Raw genomic sequence first — 27,854 nt, forward strand, 5'->3', positions numbered from 1 at the left:
CATGAATGTGTGTGACTCATCATTGAGGGCCTTTGTCTTATCTGCCATGTTGATCTGTCTGTCCACTTTGGGAGGAGGCCCTGCTTTCTCTTTCTGGTTTTGTTGCTAAGGAAGGTTCTGAAAAAGGTGACAACAGACAGGCGGAGGGAGGGAGGGTGTGGCCCTGGCTGGCTGCAGGCTGAGGTTGCTATGTGGAAACAAGGGTCAAGCCCAGTGGCTGCTTCGGGTGATGTCATAAAGGTGTGCATTAAGTTGTGTGTGTGTGTGTGTATGTGTTTATTTTCCTCCTCTAGCATATAGCAGTGAACTTGCCTTTTGATTATTTAAAATGTTTGCTTTCTTGCAAAGTAAAGATCTGGCTCTTCAAAAACAAGTTATTTTTGGTCTAGGAAATGGTTGCCGGGAAAAAATGCTGCTGGTATGACTGAGTTATTGCCCATGAGTGGAGAGAGACTTGGGGTAGAGGGCAAAATTGGGGTAGAGGGAAAGCATTACATTTTACAATGGGGAGTCAGGAATAGGAATTCAGGAGTGTGTTTCTGTGGGAAAGAGGATTCCAGAAAAATTATAGGAGTGGGAAATGCTGATGCCAGGAAAACATTGCAGGCTTTGACCCTAGAGGAAGATACCAAATTAGCTGTTCTTCAGGAGGAAAAGATGAAATATTCCATTGGCAACAGACTGTTAAATATAGCATATTAAGTGAGGGAGGTACCCCTGCATGCTCCTCACCCTTTCCTATATCTGTCTCATTCCTTGCCCCTTCTCTTGAGAGCAGCGGTAGTGTGGGGCTTGGGCACCAGGCGAGGGAGGTGAGGATTTAAAAGAGATTCATATGGGATGGAAAGTGGTGGGAGCAGGTCAGGCTGCTGTGGCTCTCGATGCCATGAAGTGGGTGGGTGGTATAAAGTTGATGTTACTAAGCACTCTGGTTAAGATGGTAACTTACGTGGGTTGAAACCTCATAAAAACGGAAAGCACCCCTTTAGAACCCCACTTACCCCTGAAGCCCCATAATATCACCCATACAGATCTCATGATGTGCTCTAACTGGCATTGCCCCTACTTGGAGTACTACAGCCAGAGCAAGAGGCCCCTCATGTGTTTACTCCTGGCACAAGAAGGCTTTCCAAGAGCAGACTTCACCCAGTCTGCAGTCCAGCTCCCCTTCTAACAAACTTAATATGCAGAGCTCTTCTTGCCTTGTTTTCATAAGATGATGTCACAAAGTATTGCATGTAAAACACTTAGCACAGAGCCTGGAACATAAAATACTCATCTATTTGTGCCACTTGTGGACATATAAAACTGGGAAATTGCTTTTCTTCTAAGTACCTGGTACTGAGATCAATATAAGACCAAGCCGGAGAATTCCCTGGCAGTCCAGTGGTTAGGACTCGGTGCTTTTACTGCCGTGGCCCGGGTTCAATCCTTGATTGGGGAACTAAGATCCCGCAAGCCACTTGGGTGCAACAGGGGCGGAAAAAAAAAAAAAACCACGCTGGCAGGAATATTTGGGTGGTAGTCTACTGTTACAGGCAGGATTGATGACTTTGTCCTTGAAGTCATATTTGTGTTTTGTTTTTTCTTGTAGTCATATTTGAAAAAGCAGGTCAGAGATCCTTACAGTAGGGTCCCATGAAGGCATTGCAAGGGAAGGTTAAGTATATATACTTTTACGTTACTCCTACTTTTACCCCACTAGTCTTCTTGGGAAAGAAACCAGAAGAGATTCCAGCTGGCTTTTTTGTCAAAAAGAACCTAACACTGGGGGCAATAAAGACCCCTGCCCCCGCAGTCCAGATGGGTACAGAGGAGACCTGGTAGATGTAGACTCACCCTGAGCAACAGTCCCATACCCTTGTAGCAAAGGTAGTGCCTGAAACCAGCAGAAAGTCTCCTGGTACCATGAATAAGCAATGTGAAAAAGCCTGGCAGAGGCCATCTAGAAGCATCAAGCCCAACAAAGGGGATAAAGGCCCATAACACCAGAGACCGGACAGAGTGATAAAACAGCACTAAGTTGTTTAGTTTTTATTTCCAGGAAGAGCCATCAGCAATCACTTGAGTTTTTACCGCATTCATGAAAGAACTGAACACGTTTCAGTGCAGTTAGGAGATGGAATGGTCCAGGTAAATTCAACGACACCCCCACGCCATCTCTGACAAACAAGTGAATGTCCTTAATTCATCACTGAAACACTTTGAACATCCCAGAAACTTCTGCGTTAAGAAACCAAAACTGATGGCTCACCAGGATCCAAACTTGCTTCAGGGAGACAGATTTCCCCAGGTGGAAAGGATGAGAAGAGAAAATGCTAAGTTTCTGAAATGTTAGGCAATGGTAACCCACTCCAGTATTTATGCCTGTAAAATTCCAGGGACAGAAGGGGTTGGGGCTGGCAGGTTACAGTCCATGGAGTCTCAGAGTCGACGAGACTGTGCACGCTGCACACCCCGTACGCACGCACGCCAGGGTGTGTTAAGGACCTAAAGAGGAAGCTGTCTTTGTCTCTCCACCCCAACTGCCCCTCTAGGCAGGAAAACGTTCTAAATCCTGGGTGTGGTTCCCCATCAGCGGGTGAAGCTTCTCTTGCTGTTTCCCATTCTCTTGGGAGGTGGTCCAGGTTAAGTCTGGGAACCCTGCCACAGCCACTGGAACAAGAGCGAGGAACCTGGGTTTCTCCGAGGAGCTCTAGTCTTCAGGAATGATTTCCAGCAGCCAAAACGTCAGTCCTTTCTCAGGTTTAGGCAAAAAAACAAACGAGGCTGTGGGCCCCACAGCTTAGCTTCTAGCGCCATCTGGGAGCGGGCGCAGCGCGCCTAGGACCACCTGTGAGCCCCACCAGCTGGTCCGTTCTAGGATGACTCCCGAGCCGGCCCGGGAGGAGCAAGGGCTAGGGTGTGTGTGGGGGCGTGCGGTGCTCCACGGCTGCGTTCCGGCAAACCTTTCCCCCTCCGCTAGAGCCTTGGGCCGCCTCGCGCAGGCAGCCCGCACCTGCCGCGCTCCGCTCGCGAGCCCTCCAGGGCCTTGCCGGGCCGCGCCCCTCCTCAGAACCGCCCTCCGCGCAGGCCCGGCCCCGGCTGCCCTGGACCTCGCCCAGTCTTCGGCTCCAACTCCTGGCGCGGGGCCGGGACGGCCGAGCAGCACAGTTTTCCTCTCCTTCCACCGCCAGCAGTTACTGGCGGCGCGACCACCCTATCCGAAGCTTCCTAGTCCGCAGGTGCGCGCGCTAACCCGCGGTCCTACCCTCCCTCCTGGTCCAGCAGGAGGCGAGCTGGTACGGATGGGCAGGTGGCAAGGGGCGTCTCAGGCAGGGAAGGGTGGGCTTAGGGGCCACGGTCCACTGGGAGCACCTCTTCAATTTTTAGTTCGCTGTCTCTGGCCACAGGATGGGGAACTGATGGGAGAGGAGACTAAGGAGGCAGGTGCAGTGTGCTGCAACCTGGACTAGGAAAGGAGCAGTAAGCAGGGAGAAGTGGAGACGAGGTCAGACCTTCAGGATGCAGAACCCACGCGACTTCAAGTGGGTCCAGGCGGAAGTCTAAACTCTTCGGATGACCTCCAGGGGCATTGAAAATCTGTCACTGGTTTGTCTTTGCTCCTGTCTCCACTAGTCGCCCCTACAGCAACCATCCAGGGACCTCGACGCTTCCCAGGGATATACATTCTGACACCAGAGAGCCTGTGCTCACTTCCCCTTTGCCCAGACTCCCTTTTCCCCTGCTTCCCCCACACTTTAAAGGTCAGCTCATAAGTCACACTTGCCTGCTCCCTATTATCCAAGCACTCACAAAGCCCTCTGTGGACTCATTTTGGCTCTCACACACCTAGCTGTCACTTGTTCCTATTCCTAAATACCCAGCACAACAACATGAAATTTGCAAAATCACTAGGCCACTACGGAACTCCCTCAATGAATACTTTTGAAAAGAGTATGACTGCAGGTCATATATTCTGAGACTTTATGAACATGGGTAAAAATGGATGTTAATGCAATGAACTTGAGAGTTATCCAGTATGCTCATCTGACATTCCCCCTCAACTTCTTCCACCATCCATTCTACCCTAAGGATTGAAAGGTGTCTCAACAAATGCTAATTTTATAAATAACAAAAATGTTAATAAGATATAAAACTCTATTTACAATGTAACTTACCTATTTTTTTTTTCATTCACTCACGAACAATCATTTAATTGGCAGGAAAAGTGGGTCAGGCGCTGTGGTAGGCACAGCAAAAACAGCAGCAAAAAAGTTAAAAAAAAAAAGAGTTTGATGTTACAAACATGATGATGTCAGTTTGACAAGCGCCATGAGAAACAGGGAAGGGCAGGGAAGGTCTGAGAGCAACATTTGTGCAGACTCTCCTGAAGTGAGGGAGTGAGGAAGGCCTGAAGACAGGCAGAGGGGATGGCCAGGGCCAAGGCCTGGCCCAGCCTGGAATCTGAGGCCTTTCTGGGACCACAGGAACCCAGAGCAGCTCAGTGGGGTGGGGCTGGGGCTGGAGTGGGTGGCTTGACAGGAGAGGATTGTCACCCTGAGACTGTGGCTCGGGGAGGGGCCTGACAGGCAGAGTCCACTGCCCTGGGCTGCCAACCTGTGCCAAGTCACTTGCAACACCAGGTGGTATTACCATATCACTTGCCAGTTTGGCACAGACCTTGGACCCAGGATTCCTCCTAATCTTGCAATATCATCACACACTTTAAACAGCAGATGGGTTGGTTGACACTTCCTAGGGTCAAGGCAGGGAGCCAGTTGGTGGAAAAGAGGCAGGGAGAGGCTGGGGAAACTCAGCCAAAAAAAAAGAGGAAATTTCAGCAGAAAACACCCAGAAGTGCCCAGGCCAGCATCTGAGTGGGAGCCACTTCCCGGTGGAGCAAGTGTACCTGCTGGACACACAAAAGAAGTTCCAGAAAAGCTGGCTCAGCACTCAGCAGATCAAATCCTACCTTGCTTCAGTTTAGATAAGCTCTTTCCTAGCAAGAAAGGCTTACCTCCCCGGCCACACATGTTGCCATCTATGGCAAGCAGCTACCCTCTGCCTGCCAGCCAGAGTGAGATTTGTGAGGTCTATGGCCAGCTGAGGAGCCACTTGGAGGCTCGGAGAGGGGGCCCAGTGTTGAGTGCTCGGGTCTGGGTGGCGAGAGGAAACCTTCACTCCCAGGTTGCCCAGGGCCAAGGCAGTGACCTTCTGCAATGGGTGCTCTGGCTTGCGGCTATCTCTTGACCTCCAGTTTCACTGCCAGTTCATAAGGGTCAAGGGATGGGGTATGAGAAGGTTCCTTGTCCCTCCCATCTCAGGACCCAAGCAGGAAGAGGCACGCTGAGTCACCAAGCCATAACTGCAACCAACCAGGCCCCACACAGGCCAGCGGAGGATGGAGCTGCAGTAGCTCCAGGTGTGGCAGCCTCCTGGGTTCTCCTCTCTGTTGCCACAGGAGAGGCAGGAGCATCATGGACCACCAGTAGCATCGCCAAGCCCCAGTCTAGTACCTACACTCTTCAGTGCCTGAGTCAGGCCTAGTTGGTAGATATTTTGAATATCATCTGAGCCTGGGGAGTCCATGGACCCAGTCTTTGAGAAATTTACCTGGCTCCCTTTCTCAGCTGCCACTAAGGTGCTCAGTCCCTCGGAGGAAGCTCGGATCGCGCTGCAGTGAGGTCCCTCACTTCACCCCGTGTGCAGCAGCTTGCCCAGCAGTGCCTGCTTCATGTTTGCTTGTATCACGGCCTCCATCTGGAAGCTCGCCTGCATCTAACTCACCCTGCACAACGGGGTGACGGTCACGGAGGAGCCAGGCCCTCATTAAGCGGCTGGTGTAAACATTGACCCTTTCTGGCCAGGACGGTTTGCCAAGGCTCTGGCCAGTGTTGACACTGTGAACCTCATGTGCAGGGCAGGGGCTGGTGGGCTTGCCCAGTGCCTGGGGCTCAGCTGCAGGAGTTCCTGCTGCCCCCACCAGCTGAGAAGACAGCTGAGAAAGAGGGGCCTGAGGAGTCTGATCATGACATGGGCTTTGGGCTTTTGACTGAACCTCTTTTGTAACACGTTCGCTAAAGAGCTGAACTCTTAAAAAATAAAAAAAGAATAAAGTACAAATTGACCAGTACCTCCTCCTCCTGTCTATTATGTCAGTGAAGTCGCTCAGTCATATCCGACTCTTTGTGACCCCCATGAACTGTAGCCTACCAGGCTCCTCCATCCATGGGATTTACCAGGCAAGAATACTGGAGTGGGTTGCCATTTCCTTCTCCAGTAACTTACCTATTTTAAAGATACATGCAATATACCAAAGTGTTGAGAGTCCATCATTAGTCAATAAAATTTGAGTGCTTTTATCTTTTTTATGTTATCTTTTATAATTGGCATGTTACTTCCACAATAAGAGAAAAACAAATACTAAGTAGGTGGTAACCCATTTATAAGAGCAGAGTGTGTCATACCATTAAATTGAAGTCTGTCCTTATCTTCTTAAATAACTAGTCAGCATAAATATAGCTGATTTTCTTTTTTTAGTTGCTTTGTTATATGCTGTGAATATATTTAGATTTTAATGCTTTCCATTCCACCCATAATCTGGGACAGTAATTCCTTATTAAAGCCTTTGCCTTAAATAGAAAAAAAAAAATTGGAAGAACATATTAAAACATAAAAAAAAACCCAAATTTATTCCATTAAAAATTTAAAAACAATATAAATGGGCATTGCTATGCAAAGTGAGGTCAGTTGATAAAAACAATGACAATCCACAACAGGTCTAGTTCATGTATCATCACAAAACTGCAGAAATCTTTAAACACAACATCTAATTATTACAACCAGAAGTTGAAGGCATACTGAAGGAATACTTAATATTATGAGACCTCGGTTTCAAAAAGCTACCAATTCTAGAATGGAATCTATTCTGGAACTGTTTCTTGATTATTTCTTGTTGCACCTCTTTCAGTGTAAAATGGAACCTTTGAAACTCATGTGTGACATCGACAAAGTCCAGTAGGTAGTCCAAACTCTTTCCTACAGCAGATAACTTAAATTCACCAGCCTCCTCTTTAGCTCCTTTTTGAACAACTTTCTTTGTAATTCCACCTTTTATTTTTGGGGGGCTACCCTTTTCTTCTTCACCCCCATTGAACCATACCCTATTGTCATCCAGCTTGGTTTCCAACTCCCTACATTTCTCAAAAATTTCTCTATAATCCCCATCTTCTAAGCCTTGAAGATCATATTCATGTTCCTTTTTGTAAAGAAGATTTCCCCATGCATTTGCTATCGTTATTTGCTTTACTTCATCCCAACTCTTTGCCCAGTTAAAAACTGCTCTTTTTGGGTTGTAGATTTTAATCTTGGAAGCTACTTTTTCTCCTTTTTCTTGTTCATCATCACTTTCTTCAAAAATTACAAGACTTTCCTCAAGTTGCTTCCACCTGTAAAGTCGTTTGCAGCTCAAGATCACACCTTGATTCATTGGTTGAATCAAGGTTGAAGTGTTATGGGGAAAGAATATGCATTTTATTCGACCATCCTCACTGGTTAGTAATTCAGTAGAAGGGTGAACTGGAGAACTGTCCAGAAGTAACAAGGCCTTGACATCCTCCTCATGGAATCTTAGAACATTAAGTTGGAAGTGCTTGACCTCAGGAACAAAGTTTTGAAAAAACCATTCTGAAAACAATTCCCTGGTGAACCAAACATCTTTACTAAGTTTGTATATCACAGGTAATGTACACGTGTCCTCTTTTACACTTTTGGGCAGCTTTGATTTTCCAATAATGATTGACTTCAACTTATGAGTACTATACGCGTTTGCACATAAAAGAGCAGACAATCGTTCTTTGTTTATTTTCCTCCCTGGCAGGCAAATAGCTTTTCTGCTTGCCTGAGTATTTTCTGTCATTGACTTCCAAAAGAGGTCCATCTCATCTCCACTGTACAGCTGAGCAAGACACAACTTCTCTTCTTTGATAAGCATGGACAGTTTTTGTCGAAATGACTCAACATTTTCTGAAGCTGAACTTAGGACTTGTTCCGCACATACTTTTCGGTTCCCAATTGCATGCCTATTTCGAAATCTAAAAAGCCAACCAGTGCTAGCTTTGAAGTCTGTTCGCCCAAGACACTGCGAATTTCTCGGCAGCAGCCTGAAGCTCCACACCTCTCACAGGGACACCAGCGGAGCATTTCTGTTGGTACCACATGTAGACGGCGTCGTCCAGGTCACCATATTTGGCTCCTGTTGTCCTCTTTCTCTTCTCAGCCCCTACTAATGGCATGTCCTGCTTCAGTACAAAGTCCAAAATCAATTTCTTATTCTTTTTAATGTCATAAAATGTTGACTTACTGATTCCAAATTCATCCATTACACTTTTAAGAGATCTTCCAGCTTCAATCCTACTTAGAACCTTCATTTTCTCCTCCAAATTCAGTGTTGTATATTTTCCTCTCTTATTCATACTGAATTTGGTTTCAAACAATCAACAGGGGTAAAAAGAAAGAAGCCTTACTTAATTAGAAAAAAAATTAAAAATGAAAAAAAAAAAAACCCATCCCCTCCAAAAACTAACACAAACTCCCAGAAGGCACAGGCATCTATACTGAAGGGTACACTTATCCCTAAAAGGGATAAAGGCTCATGTAGTGTTGGTCTATAGGTAAAGGTCTGAACTCAGAGAGTTACCACCGCCAAAGTCCTGTCTAGCTGTTGCTACCCCAAGACATAGATGATCGATCACTCTTCAGAACCCTGCTTCTGAATGCTGCTTCTTCTCTTCCTCTCCCCTTACAGTAGCACCAGTCAGGAATAACTGGAATACCTGCATACGCTCCCTAGCTGAACATAGGAAAACACACAAAAGGAAGAGAAAAGGAGAGATGTGCTCACAAGAACAGACTCAGGTAAGATAAATCTCAATAAAAAGTAGTGCTTCAGAAGGGAGTATGAAAGCCTCAAAGGCAAAGACAGAATGATATTGTGTAACAGATGCAGTGTGGCTTCTCCTCTCCTGAAACAAGCTGATTTTCCTCACTGCCAGAAAGGAAAGCAGTAATCATATTGCTTTGCCTGTAGTGTTCAATGGGCAGCAGTTCGTCCACCTGGATAAAGACTTTAAGCCACCCTGACAGAGATGTCTGGAGAGTTGGAATTCAGGAACAGCAGTATAGTATCTTTAGGCGAATAAGAAAGTTAGTAGGTTCTGTTGTCCATATGAATGAAATCCAACTTCTACTGCATTCAATACAGCATTCCCAAAGACTACACTTTAAATTGAGTGTTTATGTTTACCGAGGTAATCTGCTAAGTCTATAAGTAATTTATGTTATTGGCACTTTTCCACTCTCAGATATTCTTCCTTGTGTACATTTTGTGTATTTTCAAGTGTTATTTATAACTAAAATTCTTCCATATTTGGGATATTATCAAGTTTCAGCATCATGGCAGTTGTTAGAGATGAGCCCAAAAGTTTTATAAAAATTTTACAATAGTAAAAAATTATTTAAAAGATTTGTCCTTGAGATTGTTTTCCTAAATTTACATTGAGTGTTCAGTAACATATTTTCTCCATTTGAGATTTTATTTGATTTCTCTTCAGCATAGATTTTACTTAATTTGACCCAAGACTCAGTTTTTCCACTGCTTGAAGAAATTTAAATGGTTTCTCTTATTGATGATTCTTATCTCTGTTTCCCATAAATCCTTCTGTTGGTAAACTCTTTTATAGCTCTGTACCCTCAAATATTCTTTTTAAATTCTCCTGTTGTTGCCCAAAGCCATTCATTCCATGTCTTTAGAAATGTCCTACTCTAGGTTAATTTCATGGTTCTCCTTCCAGATACACAACCTCATGGGAAGTAACAAAACTGCCACTTTTATCCATTCCAGGTGCTATGAAGAAAGAAAAGTATGTCAGAGAAATGAGAAAAATGATTGGTATTTCAGTTATTTTTCTTCTCTTTTAGGGCAAAGCCTGACTGACTTTCATTCATTTCTTGACTACACAGGATTCTCAAAAGCCTCTCACCTAGAACCCAGACCATTAAGTTTTCCTCTAACATTTGTTGCAAGAAATGTCAACTGCTTTACAGAGTACTAACAGGCTCATGAAAGAATACAAAAATGAATAGGGTGTGAAGCCAATGACAGGCTAAGCTCAAGCAACCTTCTAACAAAAGGCAGCTCTAACTAAGGCGATTACCATTATAAACCAAAAAAGGAAAGAGTGTTTGTTAGCCAATAGCAGCACCGTTAAACACAGCCAGTCACCCAGCAAAAACATTCAGCCTGCTGTGGCAGTTGTATGGTGTCTTAGAATAAATGGCATGCTTTCGTTGCTTTACAGCTGTACATTCATCATTTCTCAAACTGTGCCCAGGCAGAGAAAGGTGACATCAAAAGGAAAGATTTTCAGGGGACTTTAGTGGGTTCCTCAGCAAGAATAAGGAACTGTGGCCCTTATCCTTAACATTCAAACAGCAACAGTCATCAGGGGCTCTCATTCACAATTCAGCGTTTTGTGGCTTGTTTCCTCTTCTTCCTTTCAGGGGGTCTCTTTTCCCACTTTCTTCTCCCTGTGTTCACTAACCAGCTCCCTATCTATGTTATGAATCAGGCCTGCCAGTGACACTCAGGGGCACTGCTGGCATAGATCCATTTATTCAGTTTAACAAAGTCCAATTTTATGCTCAGCTTGGTCGGGATGATGAGGATCTCAATGCTCTGAGCTACACGTGGCAGACTTATTGCCTACTGGTTCTGAGAGACTGGAAACTGCAACTACTTTGAAGAGACTAAGTCACAACCTGAAATTCTAAGGAAATGAACCTGCTTTGAAATATATTCAAGTGACTTAGGCAGATACTTTTTTTTTTTGCGATGCTGCATGGTTTGTGGGATCTTAGTTCCCCAACCAAGGACTGAACCCGTGCCCCCAACAGTGGACCCAAGGAGCCCTAACCACTGGACCGCCAGGAAATTCCCAGCAGATACTATTATCACCTCTGTTTAATCCTTTTCTCTCACTCAAAAAGTATCAAGATCTATGCTGTGGCATGTAACACCAGTCTACCTAAAAGCAAAAATAGCATAATGACCTGGTAGTGGTCTCCTATTTTTGTTCCCACCTTAAACTTAGCTCCACATGAGCTGCCCTGGAAAGAATCTCCCTCAAAAACCCTCAAATGATACTCATTATTACTTTATTTGATTAAATGCAATCTCTTCACTTCCATTCCAGGCGCCATAGTAGAAGTACAAGAACTCATTTTTTAACTTTTACTCTAAATATACCCCAATTACATTGAGTTAAAAAAAAGAAACTAAAGATTTTCTCACATGCTCATCTCTGAAGCTTTCAAGACTGCTCTTACCTTTCCCCCTGCCTGAATATGGCCCCACTCTCTGCTGCAGGGCAAATCCCTCAAGGACTTCTCTAAGTTTTCCCTACCCCCAAATTAACTTTCACTTCCTTGGAACTCTCACAGCGTTCAGCTTATGTGTTACTCTTTCCTACCTGTGTTACTGATATTTGTGAAACTGCCTCAGTCCTTTCCCCAGATTTCTTGAATCAAAGGCACCGTCCTACCTACTGTAACACTGGCTACACGTGGTAGACTTGGTAAGAATTCCCTTGACTAGACTAGGCTGATACTATGAAAACGCTGACAATTGAAAGCGGACAACCTGAAATACTCAGATTCCTATAAATATGACTCAGTAAATATTTATGGAATGCCTACATTACCCAGGAAACTCTATAAAGACATAAATAAAGTAAAGAAGGTCCTCATCCTCCGGGGAGTGCGCTGTGGTGGAAAAAACAGAAGATGGAAAAAGGGACCCTAAATTCCACTTGAACACCCGCCACTGGTGAATTATCTAACCTTGAACAAGTCACTCCTTAGCTCTCAATTCTCTGTCAAAGAGCTCTAAGAAAGGAAACTACTGCACAAGGGAAAACCTACCTCACAAGAAAAAACACAATTGTGTGAGCACGCACGCCCAGAAACGCCAGGGGCCGTTGATCCTGACCAGGACAAAACGGGCTTGTACTGGCGGAGATGCGACGAGCCCCGGGACCGCAGCTCGGACGCCCGCTAAGCCGCAGGAAGGTCGGGGGGCCCACGCGCGGAAGGGGACGGCGACCCTCAAGGACGGATTCGGGTCACTAGGCTCCGCCGGCAGCCCGAACGCGACACAGGGACGACCTGGACGCACGGGCCTCACAGAGCTGGGACGAGAGATAGCGACACCCGGGCGTCGAGTCGCGCGCTGGGCCCTCTAGGATGGACGGACTTGGAGACTCGGTGGTCGATAACCCTTCCTTGTCGCCAGGGCTGAATTCTGAACCGAAAGAGGTAGCCCAGCTGGGCCTGGAACCGCAGCTCTAGCGCCCCAAGCGGGGCTGCGAGGGCCCCTCCCCGGAAGTGCGTCCCTTCTACTTCCGGTTGGAGTGCTGATCTTGGCGCCAGGCGGACAGTAGAAGAGGTAGAGGGGCTGGGTGGGTCTAAGTGCTTCCAGACCTGCGGTACAGGACCAGCCTCTGAGTGGCGTGGAGCCGGGAGTTGTGCTCTTCAGAGCGGCGGTTAGACGCTTGGCGGCTTGCGGTTGAACCCCGGGAAGAGAGAACGGCTTCCACGAAGCCAGGCTGTCTGAGGTAACCTGGAAGCGGCTTCCCCTTCGGCGCCGGCTCCGGAGCCGCCGAGAGACGCCTGTCACTGCTCGCGGCCACTGCAAGGCAGCCGGGGGCGTTTCGGAGCCGGTCGGTCAGACTACCCCGGGCGAGGCCCGACGTGAGGCTCCTGAGACCCCTCTGCACCCTTTGCGCGGGTGGCGCCCGGGCCCGCGCGGCTGAAACCCGCTCGTACACTGCCTGCAGGCCCAGTGCTCACGGACGCGCCCCGAGTCGTGTCCACTTTCCCGCCTCCGCCGGCGTTTCCTTTACTGGCTGATGTGACCGAGGGAGAAACGAGAGTCCTAGCCTCAGAGATCAGCCTCTGTGATGCAAAAGTTCGTTAAGTGTCCCCCGTGCCCCCTGAGCCGAGTGGGCATAGCGAGCCGGCCTTTTATAGATACCGTGACTTCCCAGGCAGAATTTCTGTGCCATTTCTGCTGGGTCACCTCAGGGAAAGTGAGATTAACGAGGCCTGGCTCAGAGGTCTAAATGACCCTTGGAAAAGCTGAAAGTAATCATCACCACCTCACATGCTCTCCTTTTTTATCTGCTTGACATTTGGATAAACATTTGTGAACAAGGGTCACCTGTAATTTTTCCTAGATCAAATTCAAAATACACGTATAAATCTTCTGCATAGTTTTCTTTACACATCTTGCAAAGAAATGCCAAGATGAATGTTGGTCAGTTAGTTGATTTCTTGGGGGAGCCTTTTTTTTTTTTTTTTTGCTGTACTTTGGGGAATATGAGATCTGAATTCTCTGACCAGGGATCAAACCCTTGCCCCCTGCACTGGAAGTGCGGATTCTTAATCACTGGACCCCCAGGAGAGTCCCTTGGGAGATGCTTTTTTCAAGAAAATAAGGCTCCAGTTTTCCTAATTACTTTTCTTCTACTCTGGTCTCATAGTTTCAGCTCTCCTGGCAGTAATCACAATGGAAAGTAGCACCTCAAATGGTCCAGGAAGTAAAGGTTTCCATCTTAAGAGGATGAAGGGTATTAGAATTGTACCCACTTACCAAAGACAGAAGACTAGGATGATATGTTGACATTTTAAGAGGAACTCAGAATATTCTCCTAATCTTTCCTTGACATGGAGAGGATGGCGTAAGAAGTGCATGAGTTAAATATTTGGATAACCCCAAAACTCGTGGGAGCCAGTGGGTAATAGGTTTTTCACCTGCTAACCTTTCCTGATTTTTTTTTTTTTTTTGAGAAGAACTGACTTATTGGAATTTGTCTTTAATAAACTGTGCTGTATTCAGTTGGTTAATAGAAAAGGAGCAAAACACAGGCCTGGCAGTTGATTTTTAAAGTTAGTTTTTCTCATAATAAGTAGCAAGTAATAAAGTTCATGTGACAATATCTTACTGACGTGAGCTTGTTTCTGCTCTCAGTGCCTTAGGAAGAAGATCCTTTTATTGATTCTATTCCAAACCAGATCGGGCCTCAGTTGTCAGAGATAGCCGCTCGTGGGGTGTCTAATACAGGAGCAGAATTGTTCCTGGAGAAGAATGATGACAGTAGATCTGAAGGTGGCTGAGTTCTTGAACCCTCAAATCAGAGCTCTTTGGGAGACCAAGGGACCTGTGGCAGAGAACACCAGTCAGCATAAGAAACATGCCCCACAGACGGACAGTCTCAGTCCTGAGAGGTCTCACCAGCACTTCCGGAACTTCCTCTATCATGAAGCAGCTGGACCCCGGGAGGTTGTTGACCAGCTTCAAGAATTATGCCGTCGGTGGCTGAGGCCGGAGATTCATTCAAAAGAGCAGATCTTGGAACTTGTGGTGCTAGAGCAGTTCCTGACCATTCTGCCCGGGGACACCCAGACTCTCATAAAGAAGCACCATCCACAGAGCATTGAAGAGGCTGTGGTCCTGGTAGAACACTTGCAGAGCGAAACTGGCCAAACAAGGAATGGGGTGAGGAGAAAGATTCTTGATGTGCAGTGAAATAGAGTGAAGGTGCATATATTGGGGCAGTTAATTGGGATGAAAAATGGATTAGGTCACTATTGTATTGTTCCTTTAGCACTTGTGAAGCAGGACCTGAAAGCACAGACCTGCAGCCTTAGTCAGCCCATAGGATTCAGAGATCCTGGCAGAGACTCCCCTGGCCTTACGGACAGAGTTGAGTTTTGCTGTCTTTGGAGCCAGGCTGTGTTGAGGGTAATGAGCCTCGTCTGGCTTGGCCAAGGAGATGGACCTTAAATTCTTAGAAACAAACAAAAGGCACTAAGGAGCTGGAGAGTTCAGGGCAGATCAGAAAAGAAAGGACTCTGAGAGACCAAAGGAGAGCGAAGACGTGACAGAGAAGGAAGAAACTGAACAACTAGGGGACGACTGCCCAGGAAGGGGAAAAAGTAGAAAGAACACAGGGAAAGAAAGATTTGAAATGCCAGCAGAGTAGCTGAGAGAAGAAAGACCCTGAGGGATAGTGTCCTCTGTACCATAGGCGAGAGCCTCCACTGCCCTCTGTCAGTGGTTGTTCCTGGCTCTGCTCCGAGTGGGGATCCGGGACATGCCCCTGGGCAGGTGACAGCTCACCAGCTGGCCTCAGGCCCACTGTGAATACCGGGAGGGCACATGTTTTGTATCAAAATTATTTGGGGATAGGACAGAGCCATTACTCTTACCCGCTTTTTTCTCCATTTCATCCCCATTGTCTGTGAGAATCTTCCCTGACCATGTGGAAAATCTGGTTGACAGGACAACTTTTAAATTCAATTCCTTAATCTTTTGAGAGAATTAGAAGACAGGAAACCACTAAGGCAAGGATCTAAGTTGGGAGAGAAAGCCTGTCAAGGCAGCACGAGAACAGGTGGCCTGTGCAACCCTGTTAGTGGGCCGAACTGGGCTGAATTCAGAGGGTGGGACTGCTGTCTTGGAGAGCTGGCAGTAACCACCCTTTTCTGGTTTCTCCCAATTTCCCGTATTTTATGGATAGTTCTTGTGGAAAATTGGTAGCTGGTATCTCTAGGTCTTTGTGTCATTTCCTTCAGTGTCTCCCTTTTTCCCCACAGTCTTCACTCTGCTTTTTCCTCCCTCTCCCATCAAGCCCAAACCAAAAGTCAGTTCTGTGGTAACAAGTATGGGGGTTATTTCTAGGTTGCAGTCCAGGAGCTGGGAAAAGAGGCAGTGCTCTTGGGAGAAGCAGCAGAGGCCCCAGGCTTCCAGCTGAAGCCAGCAGAGTCCCAGCCAGTGGGCATGTCCTGGGAGGAAGAACTTTGGAGTATACACCAGGGTCTACAAGAGCCACTGAGCAGGAATACCCACAAAGAACCTGAGCCCGTATGTGAGAGGGGTAAGGATCTTCATGTTACTTTTCTTCTCCTGGGAGGTGGGATATAATTTAAGCCAGAATGTGTGAGCACTTTCTGGTTACCCTGCCCTGTGTATCTACTAATGGAGCTACATTAGCAATTAGGATGCCCCCCAGGTGGCGGTAGAATAGGTCGTGTGGGGTTGAGGGTGGGGGTTGGCCTAAGATACAGAAATCTCCCAACTGCAGAACCCTGGTAATAACACCAGCAATTGTTTTTAGATAAGTAAAGATGGTTTGGCTCACCTCATCTTGAAAATACAGAAGAAATATGCGTCAGAATGGGTGATTAGTGACAGAATGTTAGTGATAGAATGTGTATACTACTGTGTACCAAGGAAAAAGTAATAAATGATTTAAAAACTATCTCCTACTGTACACTGGAGTCCCTGAGTACTTCATTTGCAAATATGTTTAAACTTTGCCAAGGTGAACAATTTATGTCATCAGAGAAAAATAATAAAAAGAGTTTTCTTTTGTTAATTTTGCTTATGGAAACTGGGGTACCTGTTTTAGAGGCTGGTAGATACTTGGTTCTCATCAACATGGAGAAAGCCATTTCTGGGCACCACATGCTTATAAAGGCATCTCATCAATCCTGAAAAAATTGGAGTCTTCTGTCTTTTAGAATTGACCATAGTGTATTAGAAACATAAGCAAGAAATATTTACTATGGCTCCATTTCACCCACAGTGGTGCCTGCTCACCGGATCCTAGCCTTTCCTGAGCAGACAGACACCAAAGACTGGACAGTGGCACCTGAGGTTGTCTTGCCTGAGTCCCAGGTGAGCTGTGCTTTCCAGATTCTTCGGCTACCTCTCCCTGCTGCCCATGACCCACCCTGCCCAGCAGATGCTCAGAGGACTTAACCCAGATTTTCCCAGGACTTTGGGCACCTGTTTGCTGATCCCTTGCCTACTTCCTTTCTACCGTCTCACTTAAAAATAATTCATGTGCTGTTAGTTCCTTTAGTGACTGGCTTACCATGCAGTTCATGACTCAGAAGGTTGGGCCACTTTTGAAGTGGCAAGTACCTGGCTGAAGTCCGTTCTCTTCTTTAGAGCTTGTTGACATTTGAAGAAGTGGCCATGTATTTTTCCCAGGAAGAATGGGAGTTACTGGATCCCACTCAGAAGGCCCTCTACAATGACGTAATGCAAGAAAACTATGAGACTGTCATCTCTCTAGGTAAAGTTTCTTTTTCCCCTTTTCTTTGCACAGCAGTGGACTAATCTGTCCTGATTTGGGGGGCACTGAGAGTGCACCCTTGTGAGTCTCTGTTCTAGTAGCTAACTGGCTCTCAACTAAATGGTGTGGGCAGGGAAAAGGTACACCAGATCACCAGCAAGCTTTTAATACATGTACATGCTCATTCCTTATCCTAAATCTTGATCCTTCTCTTTTTCCCTCAGAATTGCTCTTCTCTTATCTTTCCTTCACCCAGTATTTTAGGCTAGAAAACTTGCACCAATCTAGTCCAACCCCTGTAGTACTAATGCATCACTAGTTCGCTTGGCTCCACCTTACCGTGTGGCCTGAGTCCAACCAAGTCTCAGCCTCCTGTGCTTTAGCATTGTGGTGTAAGCAGCAGCAATCTCTGATAAGGTCCACCTCCATACTTGGCACCCCCTGCCAGCATTCCTCCCTGCCTGCAGTCTGTTCTCCACACAGCAGCCAGAATCCTTTAAAAACCAGTTCACATCAGAACATGGCTCAATATCAAAACCTTACCGTGATTTTTCACACATTCAAAATAAATCCAAACTCCGTATAGAGGCACCCAGGAACCCCCAAGTTCTGGCCCCTCTTCACTTTCCTCCCCTCATCTGCCACTCCTGCCCTGCTCAGTCCTCTTTAGCCACACTGGTCTTCTTGCTGTTTCTTGAACTCACCAAACTCGTTCCGACCTTTGGATTTTCTGTACCTGGCACACTGGACTCAGTACTGCATTGTACAACACCTCTAATTTTTGTCCAACTCTGAAGAATTCATGTCATGTGAAGAACAAAACAAGATTTCCTTTTCTTAACTTCACTCCTGAAAACTGAAGAGAGTCAACTGGGAAACCTGTCTTAGGGGCTAGTAGATGCTTGTTTAAAATGAGATAGCTACTTCTCGGTACCATGTAACACTTGTAAAGTTGTTCTATCTCAACTGAAAGAATCAGGATCTTCTATACTTTTGAATTGAGCCTAGGATGTTCAAAGACGGGAGGGAGAGAAATTTTCTTGTTCTTCTACAGCTGTGCCAGCTCACCAGCTCCTAGCCTTTCCTGAGCAGACAAATACCAGTGAGTGGACAGTGGCACCTGAGCTCATTCTGCCTGAGTCCCAGGTGAGCTGTGCTTTCCAGCTTCTTAGGGCTGCCTCTCCCTGCTGCCCATGACCTGCCCTGCCCAGCAGGTGCTCAGAGGTGTGTTAACCCAAGAGTTCCCCCTGGGGAACTGAGTACTTCCTGGGCTGTTTGCTGATCCCTTGCCAACTTTCTACCATCTCACTTTAAAGTAATTCGTGTGCTATTCTTTTAGTGACTGGCTTACCTTGTAGTTCATGGCTTAGAAGATTGGGCTGCTTCTGTAGTGGCAAGTTCTGAGCTTAAGCCCGTTCTCTTCTTTAGAGTTTGTTGACATTTGAAGAAGTGGCCATGTATTTTTCCCAGGAAGAATGGGAGTTACTGAATCCCACTCAGAAGGCCCTCTACAATGATGTAATGCAAGAAAACTATGAGACTGTCATCTCTCTAGGTAAAGTTTCTCCCCTTCACTTTGCATAGGAGTGGACTAAACTGTCCTGTTGTTGGCATACTGAGAATACACCCTTGTGAAAGAATCTCTGTTCTAGTAGCTGACTGGTTCTCAATAAGATGGTGTGGGCAGGGATCACCAGAACACCAGGGAGCTTTTCCCTGCTACACATTCCTTATACTGTTGGAATTCTTGATCTTTTCTTCTGTCTAAACTTGCCCTTACATCTTTCTCATCTCTGTAAAAGGCATCCCCATTCATCCACTTGCTCAGAGCAAGCAATGTCCAGTCATCCTTTACCTTGATCTTGCCATAATACCCCACTAAGTCTAGCACTCTTGGTTCCACCTCACAGTGTAGCCTGAGTGTCACGTCTCTGCCTCTGTGCTCGTAGCATCCTGGTCTCAGGTAGCAGCATCTGTGTCGAGGTTCACCTCAGTACTTCTTGGCACCCACTGCCTGCCCTCTGACAGTCTGTTTCCTATATGGCAGCCTTTTAAAAACCTGACCAGATCATGACATTTTCTGCTTGAAACCTTAAGATAACTTCTCATAACATTCAGAATAAATCCAGGTTCCTTACCAAGACCCAGGACCCTCCAAGGTCTGGCCCTTCCTCACCAACCTGCTGTCGTCTCCTGCCACTTGTGTCCTTGTTCCTTGACTCTCTAGTCAGACTACTCATCCTATTTAATGGACTTAATGTGCTTATTTCTTCCCCTTCCCTCTGCCTGGCCCACATTTCTGCCTCATGACAAAATCCTCATTTTAGGGTTCTGCTCAGATGTTATTTTCTTAAGGAGACTTTTTATACAACTTTATATCTCAAGTAGCTTCACAGAAGCAGAATCTTAAAATGTTCTCTTACCCTCCCTTAGTTTTCTTCAAAACGTGTATCACTTCCTGACATTTTATTTGCTTGTCTGTTGATGTTAGATTGTTTCACTCTGCCAGAGAATACAAGCTTCGTGAGATCAGGGGACTTGGTTTATTTAGCACTATGTCCCTGGCACATAGAGGGTGCCTGGTGCACCATAGCCACTCATTACATATTTATGGAATGACTGAGTGATGAATACTTTCATACTTGGCAGTAAGATTTTGAGAAAGTCCACTAAGTAATTTTTGTCTGTTTCCTCCACCTGGATGTGAACCAGTGAGCTATGGGAGTGGTAGAAATCTTTTCTAGTCCTGTGTCTGGTGCTTGAGCACTAAATAAAAATTTAGTTTTATTTAGTATTTTATTTAATTTTTACTAAATAAAAGTAATGATGGCATGTATCATTTATGCCTGATACCCCACCCACTGACCTTTGCATTGACTCCCCTGAACCTGGACTTATCCAGTTTAAGTCTTCCTGAATAGTTAATAGGACTAGTGTGTGTATTTGCAGCCTTTGCAGTTTGGTTCTACCTTAATAGAATGTGGGATATTCTTGGTAGCAGAAGATGGGGATCATGCCACTGCATTCCCATGCCCTATATCTGTTTCACTGGTCCAGCTCAGGTTTATTTCTCAGTCTCTGCTTTGCATATCCATCCACAAATGAAGTGTCTTATAAACCTGATATGAGATTTGGTGTTGTAAACTATTCAAGCATCCTTTGCTGCTCCTGAAATAGTTTGAAATTAGTGAACTGCTGTTAAGTTACCAGTCTTTAACCTCAGTTTTTCTGTTTCATAGCATTATTTGTGCTTCCCAAACCTAAAGTGATCTCCTGTCTAGAGCAAGGAGAAGAGCCATGGGTTCAAAGACCCCTGGAGTTCAAGGACAGTTCTGAAGAGCTGCCTACAGGTAAGTAGACCATGGGAAGGGGGAAATGTGCCATGATAGGAATTTTTGCAAGGATTTCACATTTTACAGTTCTGCTTATCTATGTTTTTAAAAATTAGTGTTTGTCCAGTTTTTCTCTTCATTTACTGTGGCTTTCTTGCTCTGACATATAGTAAGCTGTTTCTTACGTTTATTCCAGCAGGGCTGGAGCTTAAAAATGACACTGAAAATATTCAGTCTCTATGTCTTTCTGACTTAGAAATACAAGCACCAGTAGCTATAGCATCAAGAAAGGCCAAATTGAAAGTTCCCCAGAAAACAATTGGCAAAGAAAATCATGGTGATGTGCATAGGGTGGGGAAATTGCACCGAGATTTTCCAGTGAAGAAAAAAAAGAAACTTTCAACTTGGAAACAAGAGCTGCTGAAACTTATGGATCTTCAGAAGAAAGAACGTGCAGCAGAGAGGCCTTTTAAATGCCAGGAATGTGGGAAAAGCTTCAGAGTTAGCTCTGACCTCATTAAGCACCAGAGAGTTCACACGGAAGAGAAACCATATAAATGTCAACAGTGTGATAAGAGGTTTAGGTGGAGCTCAGATCTTAATAAGCACTTAACAACACACCAAGGAATAAAACCATATAAATGCTCATGGTGTGGGAAAGGCTTCAGTCAAAAGACAAATCTTCACACACACCAAAGAACTCACACTGGAGAGAAGCCCTTTACTTGTCATGAATGTGGGAAAAAATTCAATCAAAATTGCCACCTTATTAAACATCGGAGAACTCACACAGGTGAGCAGCCTTACACCTGTAGCACATGCAGGAGAAACTTCAGCAGACGCTCAAGCCTTCTTAGACACCAGAAACTCCACCAGTAAAGGGAAGTTTGTTCAGTGTCCTCAGTCTGAAGAAATTTATCAAGTGGAGCTTGACTTTAAAGTTAAGAAAAATATAAAATTATGAAGCATGAAGAATTTTTCATCAGGAAACTTTGGGATATAAACATGTTTCATAGAAGGAATCAAGATTGACTCTTCAAAGGATTTGTTTGTAGTTGCACTACTTGCTATTTTTACTAAAAGCTTCCAGGGAATTCCTTAGCATGAGAGGTGTTCTAAGAACATTCTGAGTAAAGCCAAAAGCTGTTTGGAGATTGTATATAGCAAAACAGCAAATTCAGCTTTGTGTAGCAGATGCAGCTCTGAAATAGTCTTCTTTGGCCACAGAGGTAAATATTGTTGGTTTGCATTGATTTCCCAAGGCACTCAAACTTAATATGATGGAAACATTTGTATTATAGAATGGTCTTCCAAAACAAAAAGCAATAATATGCATGTTTAGTTGCATACCATTGTCTTCCAGGTTTGCCAGTTTCAATAATCTCATGGGCAGAAATGAATTCTAATGTAAAATTTTTGAAGAACCAAATTGGATTTTCTTAACTGTGCCATCATTGGGCGCTGTTCATAAATTTGGACATTGAGTTCCTTGTTTAACTTTTTAGCAAATTCAGCTCTTGAATCCTATTAGTATAATTATTACTCTGATGAAATATTTTCTTCAGCAACATCAGTTCTGTCCAAATGAACTAATCACTATTTTATGCCTCTCTGCCGGTGAATTAATCACTATTTTATGCCTCTTGAAAAGGGAGAGCACCTCTAAGAAGGAGATAAAATGGAAACAGGTTGGAATCTTTAGCCATGTAAAGAAGAACTTTCTGCAATAAAAGAAACTAGACTCTTTATATCACAATATCAATAGGATAAAACAGCCATGAAAATGAGCACTTTTTTTCAAGGTCTAAATGGAAATTAATGGGAATTCAGGATCATCTTCTCAGGTTTTTATCTGTTTGCATTTTAATTTGGTTTTTGTTTGTTGTTAAGAATTAGGAGAGAGTTACATTTGTCTGGGAACTAGAGTGTTTTCTGCACCAGGATCTTGTGCCTCCCTGGGCATATTATTCTGGGAATCCAGTGAACTGGAGACCAAGTTCCCAAAAGGGGAGCTAATGCTGGGTGGCAGGCAAGGATGGACAAATGCACCTCTACATTGGTTAACTTACACTGTAACTGTTAAGCAGGCAAGGGCATCCTACTTCTGTTTTCTCCATCCTTTCAGGTAACAGCCTTAGGTTACGAATTTGATAGACTGCTAAAATTCTCCTTAGGTTGTGAGTTTTCTTGTAACTCCCCCTTTTATCTGCTCAGTGATGCAGATATGTTCCTGGTAGAGCCTCTAGGTGTAATCAGGAAAGGAGTTAAATTATCTCTTCCAAATATCTGACTTTATAAAGTAAGGAAGTTAGGCTTAAAGAGATCCAAAGGCTTGCTACAACCACATAGTTAGTGGGTCTGTTGGCTGTCACTTAGCTGCATCAGTCAAGCCTGAAGACAGGATCAGCAGGACTGATCTATATGTTGTTTCTGTCCAGCAGCCTGGATGATACTGTTTCTAGCTAGTAAAACATGCCTGTTTCTTGGTTGGTTACTGAAATATTGTTAAATCTCCATTTTCTCTGTGAAATAGAGATAACGCTTAACTCAGGGTTCTCTGGAGATTAGAGGGATTGGTGAAGGAAAAGCACCTGATGATCTGACTGATAGTGGGGTCTCAGACACTGTACACATCCTTCTCTTTCCTCTGATCCTCAGTGGTGTGTTGAGTAGACTGACCACACTGAAGGAGCAGATCCATTTGTGGCTGTTGCAGCTTCTTCCAGGGGCTGAGCACTCATTGTGGTAGTTCGCTCAGTTGATTTGTTCCTTGGCTTCAGTGCTTTATGGCGTAAGTCACCTGACCTGTTGGTGTGTCTCTTTCAGCAGGATTTCATTATCTTCCCTAAGATGAACTCTAGCAAGTATTATTTCCTAAGCGCAGCTAGCTCTGCGGCTCTGGTCTGTATGGATCTTACTGAACATCCTTGGTCTTAAACCCCTGGGACTCTTGTCTCTTCTCCCAATATATACAGGTTTGGATTTCTTGCTGGTGCTACATTCATTCATTCGTTCATTGATTCATTCAAGTTATGATTATAACTTGATTATGATTATGATTATAAGAGATTCTGTTATGCGCCCAGGTACTCTTCTAAAGTAAGGATACACAGTAGTGGACAAGGATACAAAATACATATCCTCACGGACCTTGTATTCTAGTGAACAGTAAGAAGGGAATGGTTAGATGTTTTTGCTTCTTGCAGTTAGGGTCCAGAGATAGTTTTGAGCAGTAGGTTGTGTACAGCAGTCTCACTTCTTGGCTGAAACATTTATTTGTTGGTGCAGGACTCTAATGCTGTCTTTTCCTGCCTTAGCCATGTAAGCACATAGAGAGAAGAGACAAAATTCAGAACAGTCTGGAGTGCCGAGCACCCAACACTAGGGAGCAGTACCTGTTCTGGAGAGTTCCCTAGACCTGTAATGGACTTGGTAGGAAGGATTCATAAACTTCTGTTGTGTTAAATCACTGGGATGTTGGTGCTGTGTGTTTCTGCAGCATAACCTGCCCTGTCTTGTTGGAAACATTAGAACAGATCCAACACTTGCTGGATGGCACATGTAACCCAGTAGATGTTGACAGTCTTCTTGAAACGGGAGAGATGTGAGCCTTAGAATGAAGCCAACACCACAGCAGACAGAGCAGGGTGATAAATACTCAGGTTTTAGAGACACCATTGAGCTGTAGGATCAAGCATCACCTGACACCTAGAATTGCACTGGACTTTTCAGCTACATAAATCTATACATTTCTTATTATTTAAGCCAGTGTGATTGGCATTTCTGTTCATTGTAACTGAAATAATTCTAATATATAGAGCAATAACTGATTTAAGATAATATATGTAAGAGAGGAACAGTGTTCTTATATATATATATACCTATTTAACTCTTTCATTGTGGAAATTATCAAAATATCTAAAGTAGAGAAAATAATATGACCCTTATATAGGCTTTAAAAATTTTGCCAGTTTTTACATTTACCCACTCCAGTGTTTTGTTTTTATTTTGTTTGGGGTGGGTGGGTTTTGGAATATTTGGAATATTTTGTTTTGTACTATCTGAAGCCAATCTCAGACATTATGACATTTCATGCATAAATAGTTTCTTTGTTAGAGATAAAGAATCCTTGACAGTCTCTGCCCTAATGTGTCTATGAGAAAGAATTCCCATTCAACAGAGGCTGTCTCCACATGGCACAAGCTTAATTGAGAACGTGGGAGCGGCCTTTTCCTCCCTCAGAGGGCTACCAGAACTTGACCAACAGCTTCTCAATATGACTCTGTAAGAGGACCCTCTTAGTCTCCTCTGAACCCCATGGTATTCATTTATGAGAACCAACAGGCAGCCCTAATGCCTCATAATAAGGGTGGTCCACAAGGAATACTAGATGCCTGTAGTGATCACTTGAGCAACTTATTAAAAGTTGAAACTTCATGAAACTGCTAACTTTTTTTTTGAAATTGCTAACTTTTAACAAGCCCCAGGGTGATTTACTCATTAAGAGTTCAGTAGTAATAGTTAATTGTTGGTTTCCTAGAAGCCATCAAAGAACAAAATAATAATAGTAATTACTCTCTAACATTTTCATATGGGACATTTACCCTGAAGCTCAAAAACTGCCCTCATTTGCGTACTTGTCATTGGTTTTCTTTCTTTTTTTCTTGAAATAATGTGTAAATGAATGCTAAAAATACTATAGTAAAAATACTTTTTACTGTAATTTGTAATCCACTTCCTTCTAAGCATTCCTGTTTGATTGTATTTTTTACAATTAGCATTTAACCATCACATTTCAGTAATTGCTAAGATGAAAAATGAAGTGAATATTTAATATTCCTATTCTAGTTTCTTCCTTATTTAGTACCATACATTCTCTTAATGAAGTTTCTCTCCTTTTCTGTGGTTGGTGTCCACTTGTTCCCTTGATCCTCTTTCTGGTGTTGTTCTAAGGTTATTCTGTGCTTCAGCAGTCAGTGTTCTAATAGTCAAGAAGTGTGGTGCAAACTACTTTGACAGGTCCCTTCATGGCCAGTTCAACTTACCTTACTTTATAACTATTGACTTAGTCAACAAAGTGTTTTTTGCAACCAGTCCTGGAGCCATAAGCTAGGGTTTATCACCTTTAATTCCCAAATTGATGTATTAACCGTGCTGCCAAAAATGGATTCTGTCTTTATCTCTGCCTGTGGATGTTTGCTCCCTAAGACTGTTGGAGAGATATGTACTGTGAATGTTCATTTATTCATTCAACATTGGATATTGATATAGAGCACTTATGTGCCAGAAGCATTGTTTTAGGTGCTGAGATTTTATGTTCATGAACATTTTTGGTTTTGCATTTTTGCTTCTAAACAATGCTGGATTGGGAATAAAGTGGGCATTCTTTAGGCTCCTTCTCCGTGGTTTAAACAATTTGTATATTTGTTGTATTCATTTGTTTTACACTTTGGCTTTCCATGGTCAGTTTCCCACTCTGTCTTACCTTCAAAACTAACCACAGCTTCCCAAAAACAGAATAGGAAAAACACAACTCTACTGTCTTACATACCTTAATGTTTTTTGTTTTCTTTTTTTAATGTGGTTGGGTTGATTTAAGCTCTTTACATTTTGAGAGTGGATTTGCACAATTTGGAGAGCATCTCCAATAATTTTTAAGAAAATATTATAAGTACAGACATAATTAGAGCACTAGAGCAGAGACAAGGAGAAGGCGATGGCACCCCACTCCAGTACTCTCGCCTGGAAAATCGCATGGATGGAGGAGCCTGGTAGGCTGCAGTCCATGGGATCGCTGAGTGTTGGACACAACTGAGCGACTTCACTTTCACTTTTCACTTTCATGCATTGGAGAAGGAAATGGCACCCACTCCAGTGTTCTTGCCTGGAGAATCCCAGGGACGGGGGAGCCTGGTGGGCTGCCGTCTATGGGGTCGCACAGAGTCGGACACGACTGAAGTGACTTAGCAGCAGCAGCAGCAGAACAGAGCAAAGAAATCTAGATACATTCTCAGTAAGTCATGAGGACAGAAAGCCAACTCCTATGAAAAGTTGGGCACTTTAGTATATCAGTAATTATATCCTACTTGCCAAAAGAGTATTTTTAAAGCTTGTGTCAAGTTTTTATAACTACAACCCCCCAAATGATGAGAAACATCATCTCAGGGAGCATTACTTGACACTAAAGAAACTCAGTAGTAGAGAGATTATTATTGAAGAATTTGAGTAGACATTTCTCACAATAAGATATACAACTGGCCAGTCAGCATATAAACAGGCATTCAACATCATTAGCCTTCAGGGAAATTCAAATCAAAATCACACTGAGTGAGTTCCCTGGCAGTTCGGTGGTTAAGGCTCTGTGCCGTCACTACCAAGGGCCCAGGTTTGATCCCTAATTGGGAAAATAAAATCTCACAATTCACCAAGGAAACAAAAAAACATTGAGATACCACTTAACCTCCCCTAATGTGGCTATAATCAAGATTAATACATGTTATCAAGGATGTGAAGAAATTAGAACCTTCATACACTGCTTGTGGAAATTTATTTTTATTTGTGGAAATATAAATTGTACAGCCATTGAAGAAAACATTTGATCAGTAGCTTCAAAAGTTAAACATAGAATTTCCATTTGTCCCAGCAATTTGACTGCTAAGCATTGTATATACCCAAGAGAAATGAAATCTTATGTCCACAAAAAACCTTATATATGAATGTACATAGCAGCATTATTCACAATAGCCCTGAAGTAGAAAGGACCCCAAAATCTACCAACTGATAAATGAATTTAAAATGTTATAGTTGTACAATGGGATATTATTAGCTATATAAAAATAAAGGAAATTATGATACATGCTACGACATGAATGAACGTTGAAAACATGCTAAGTGAAAGTAGTTAGACATAAAAGGTCACATGTATTACTTATCAAGAATAGACAAATCAGAAAAAAAAAGAATAGACAAATCTTTAGAGAGCAAAAGTGAATTAGTATTTTCCAGGAACTGGAAGCTGCAGGGGGTCGAGTTTGCTAAAGATATGGGGCTTTTTTAGGGGATGATGAAAATGTTCTGAAATTAATGATGATGAAATGTAAATATACTAATAAACTGCTGAATTAAATACTTTAAATTGTGAATTTTATTATGTGTCATATCACAATTTAAAAAGTGACAAGGTATGTAAGTATGTATCATAATGCTGTTTTGATCTTCATTTCCCTAATGACAAGTATACTTCCAGTATTAATACTAGCAGGTGGGACAGGGAAGAAGATTGTGGACAACAAAAAAAGGAAGATAAAGTACAGGCTTTGAAAAGAAGTAAACTAATTTA

The 27,854-nt window shown here is 43.8% G+C and overlaps 2 protein-coding genes across 4 annotated transcripts; one reads left to right on the plus strand and one right to left on the minus strand.

Moving 5' to 3' along the window:
• Nucleotides 1–6,647: 6,647 nt before the first annotated feature.
• Nucleotides 6,648–12,382, minus strand: TIGD7 (tigger transposable element derived 7). The gene is given in 3 exon segments (XM_061152696.1): nucleotides 6,648–8,123; nucleotides 8,125–8,457; nucleotides 11,962–12,382. Coding segments are annotated over 2 exon segments (1,644 nt in total). The 5' UTR covers nucleotide 8,457; nucleotides 11,962–12,382; the 3' UTR covers nucleotides 6,648–6,811.
• A 73-nt stretch (nucleotides 12,383–12,455) lies between these two features.
• On the plus strand, nucleotides 12,456–27,650 carry LOC133063388 (zinc finger protein 75A-like). 3 transcript variants are annotated; one of them, XM_061152693.1, is made up of 9 exons: nucleotides 12,457–12,653; nucleotides 14,069–14,596; nucleotides 15,782–15,977; nucleotides 16,689–16,780; nucleotides 17,057–17,183; nucleotides 18,238–18,329; nucleotides 18,612–18,738; nucleotides 20,423–20,533; nucleotides 20,712–27,650. In XM_061152693.1, the coding sequence occupies exons 2-9, from the start codon at nucleotides 14,186–14,188 to the stop codon at nucleotides 21,392–21,394; spliced, it is 1,839 nt and encodes a 612-aa protein (XP_061008676.1). In that variant the 5' UTR covers nucleotides 12,457–12,653; nucleotides 14,069–14,185; the 3' UTR covers nucleotides 21,395–27,650. The 3 variants fall into 3 exon arrangements, with proteins under 3 accessions (XP_061008678.1, XP_061008676.1, XP_061008677.1); XM_061152695.1 differs by lacking the exons at nucleotides 20,423–20,533; nucleotides 20,712–27,650 and having other exon boundaries at nucleotides 12,456–12,653; nucleotides 18,612–20,415; XM_061152694.1 differs by lacking the exons at nucleotides 18,238–18,329; nucleotides 18,612–18,738 and having other exon boundaries at nucleotides 12,458–12,653; nucleotides 20,715–27,650.
• The last annotated feature ends 204 nt before the right edge of the window (nucleotides 27,651–27,854 follow it).

This window comes from Dama dama, chromosome 10 (assembly GCF_033118175.1).
Source record: "Dama dama isolate Ldn47 chromosome 10, ASM3311817v1, whole genome shotgun sequence".
Taxonomy (NCBI): domain Eukaryota; kingdom Metazoa; phylum Chordata; class Mammalia; order Artiodactyla; family Cervidae; genus Dama; species Dama dama.

Coding starts and splice junctions, on each gene's coding strand:
- LOC133063388 (XM_061152693.1), top strand. CDS start 14,186: ATGATGACAGTAGATCTGAAGGTGGCTGAGTTCTTGAACCCTCAAATC. Junction 18,739..20,422: donor TGAGACTGTCATCTCTCTAG/GTAAAGTTTCTC, acceptor TCTGTTTCATAG/CATTATTTGTGCTTCCCAAA. Junction 20,534..20,711: donor TTCTGAAGAGCTGCCTACAG/GTAAGTAGACCA, acceptor CGTTTATTCCAG/CAGGGCTGGAGCTTAAAAAT.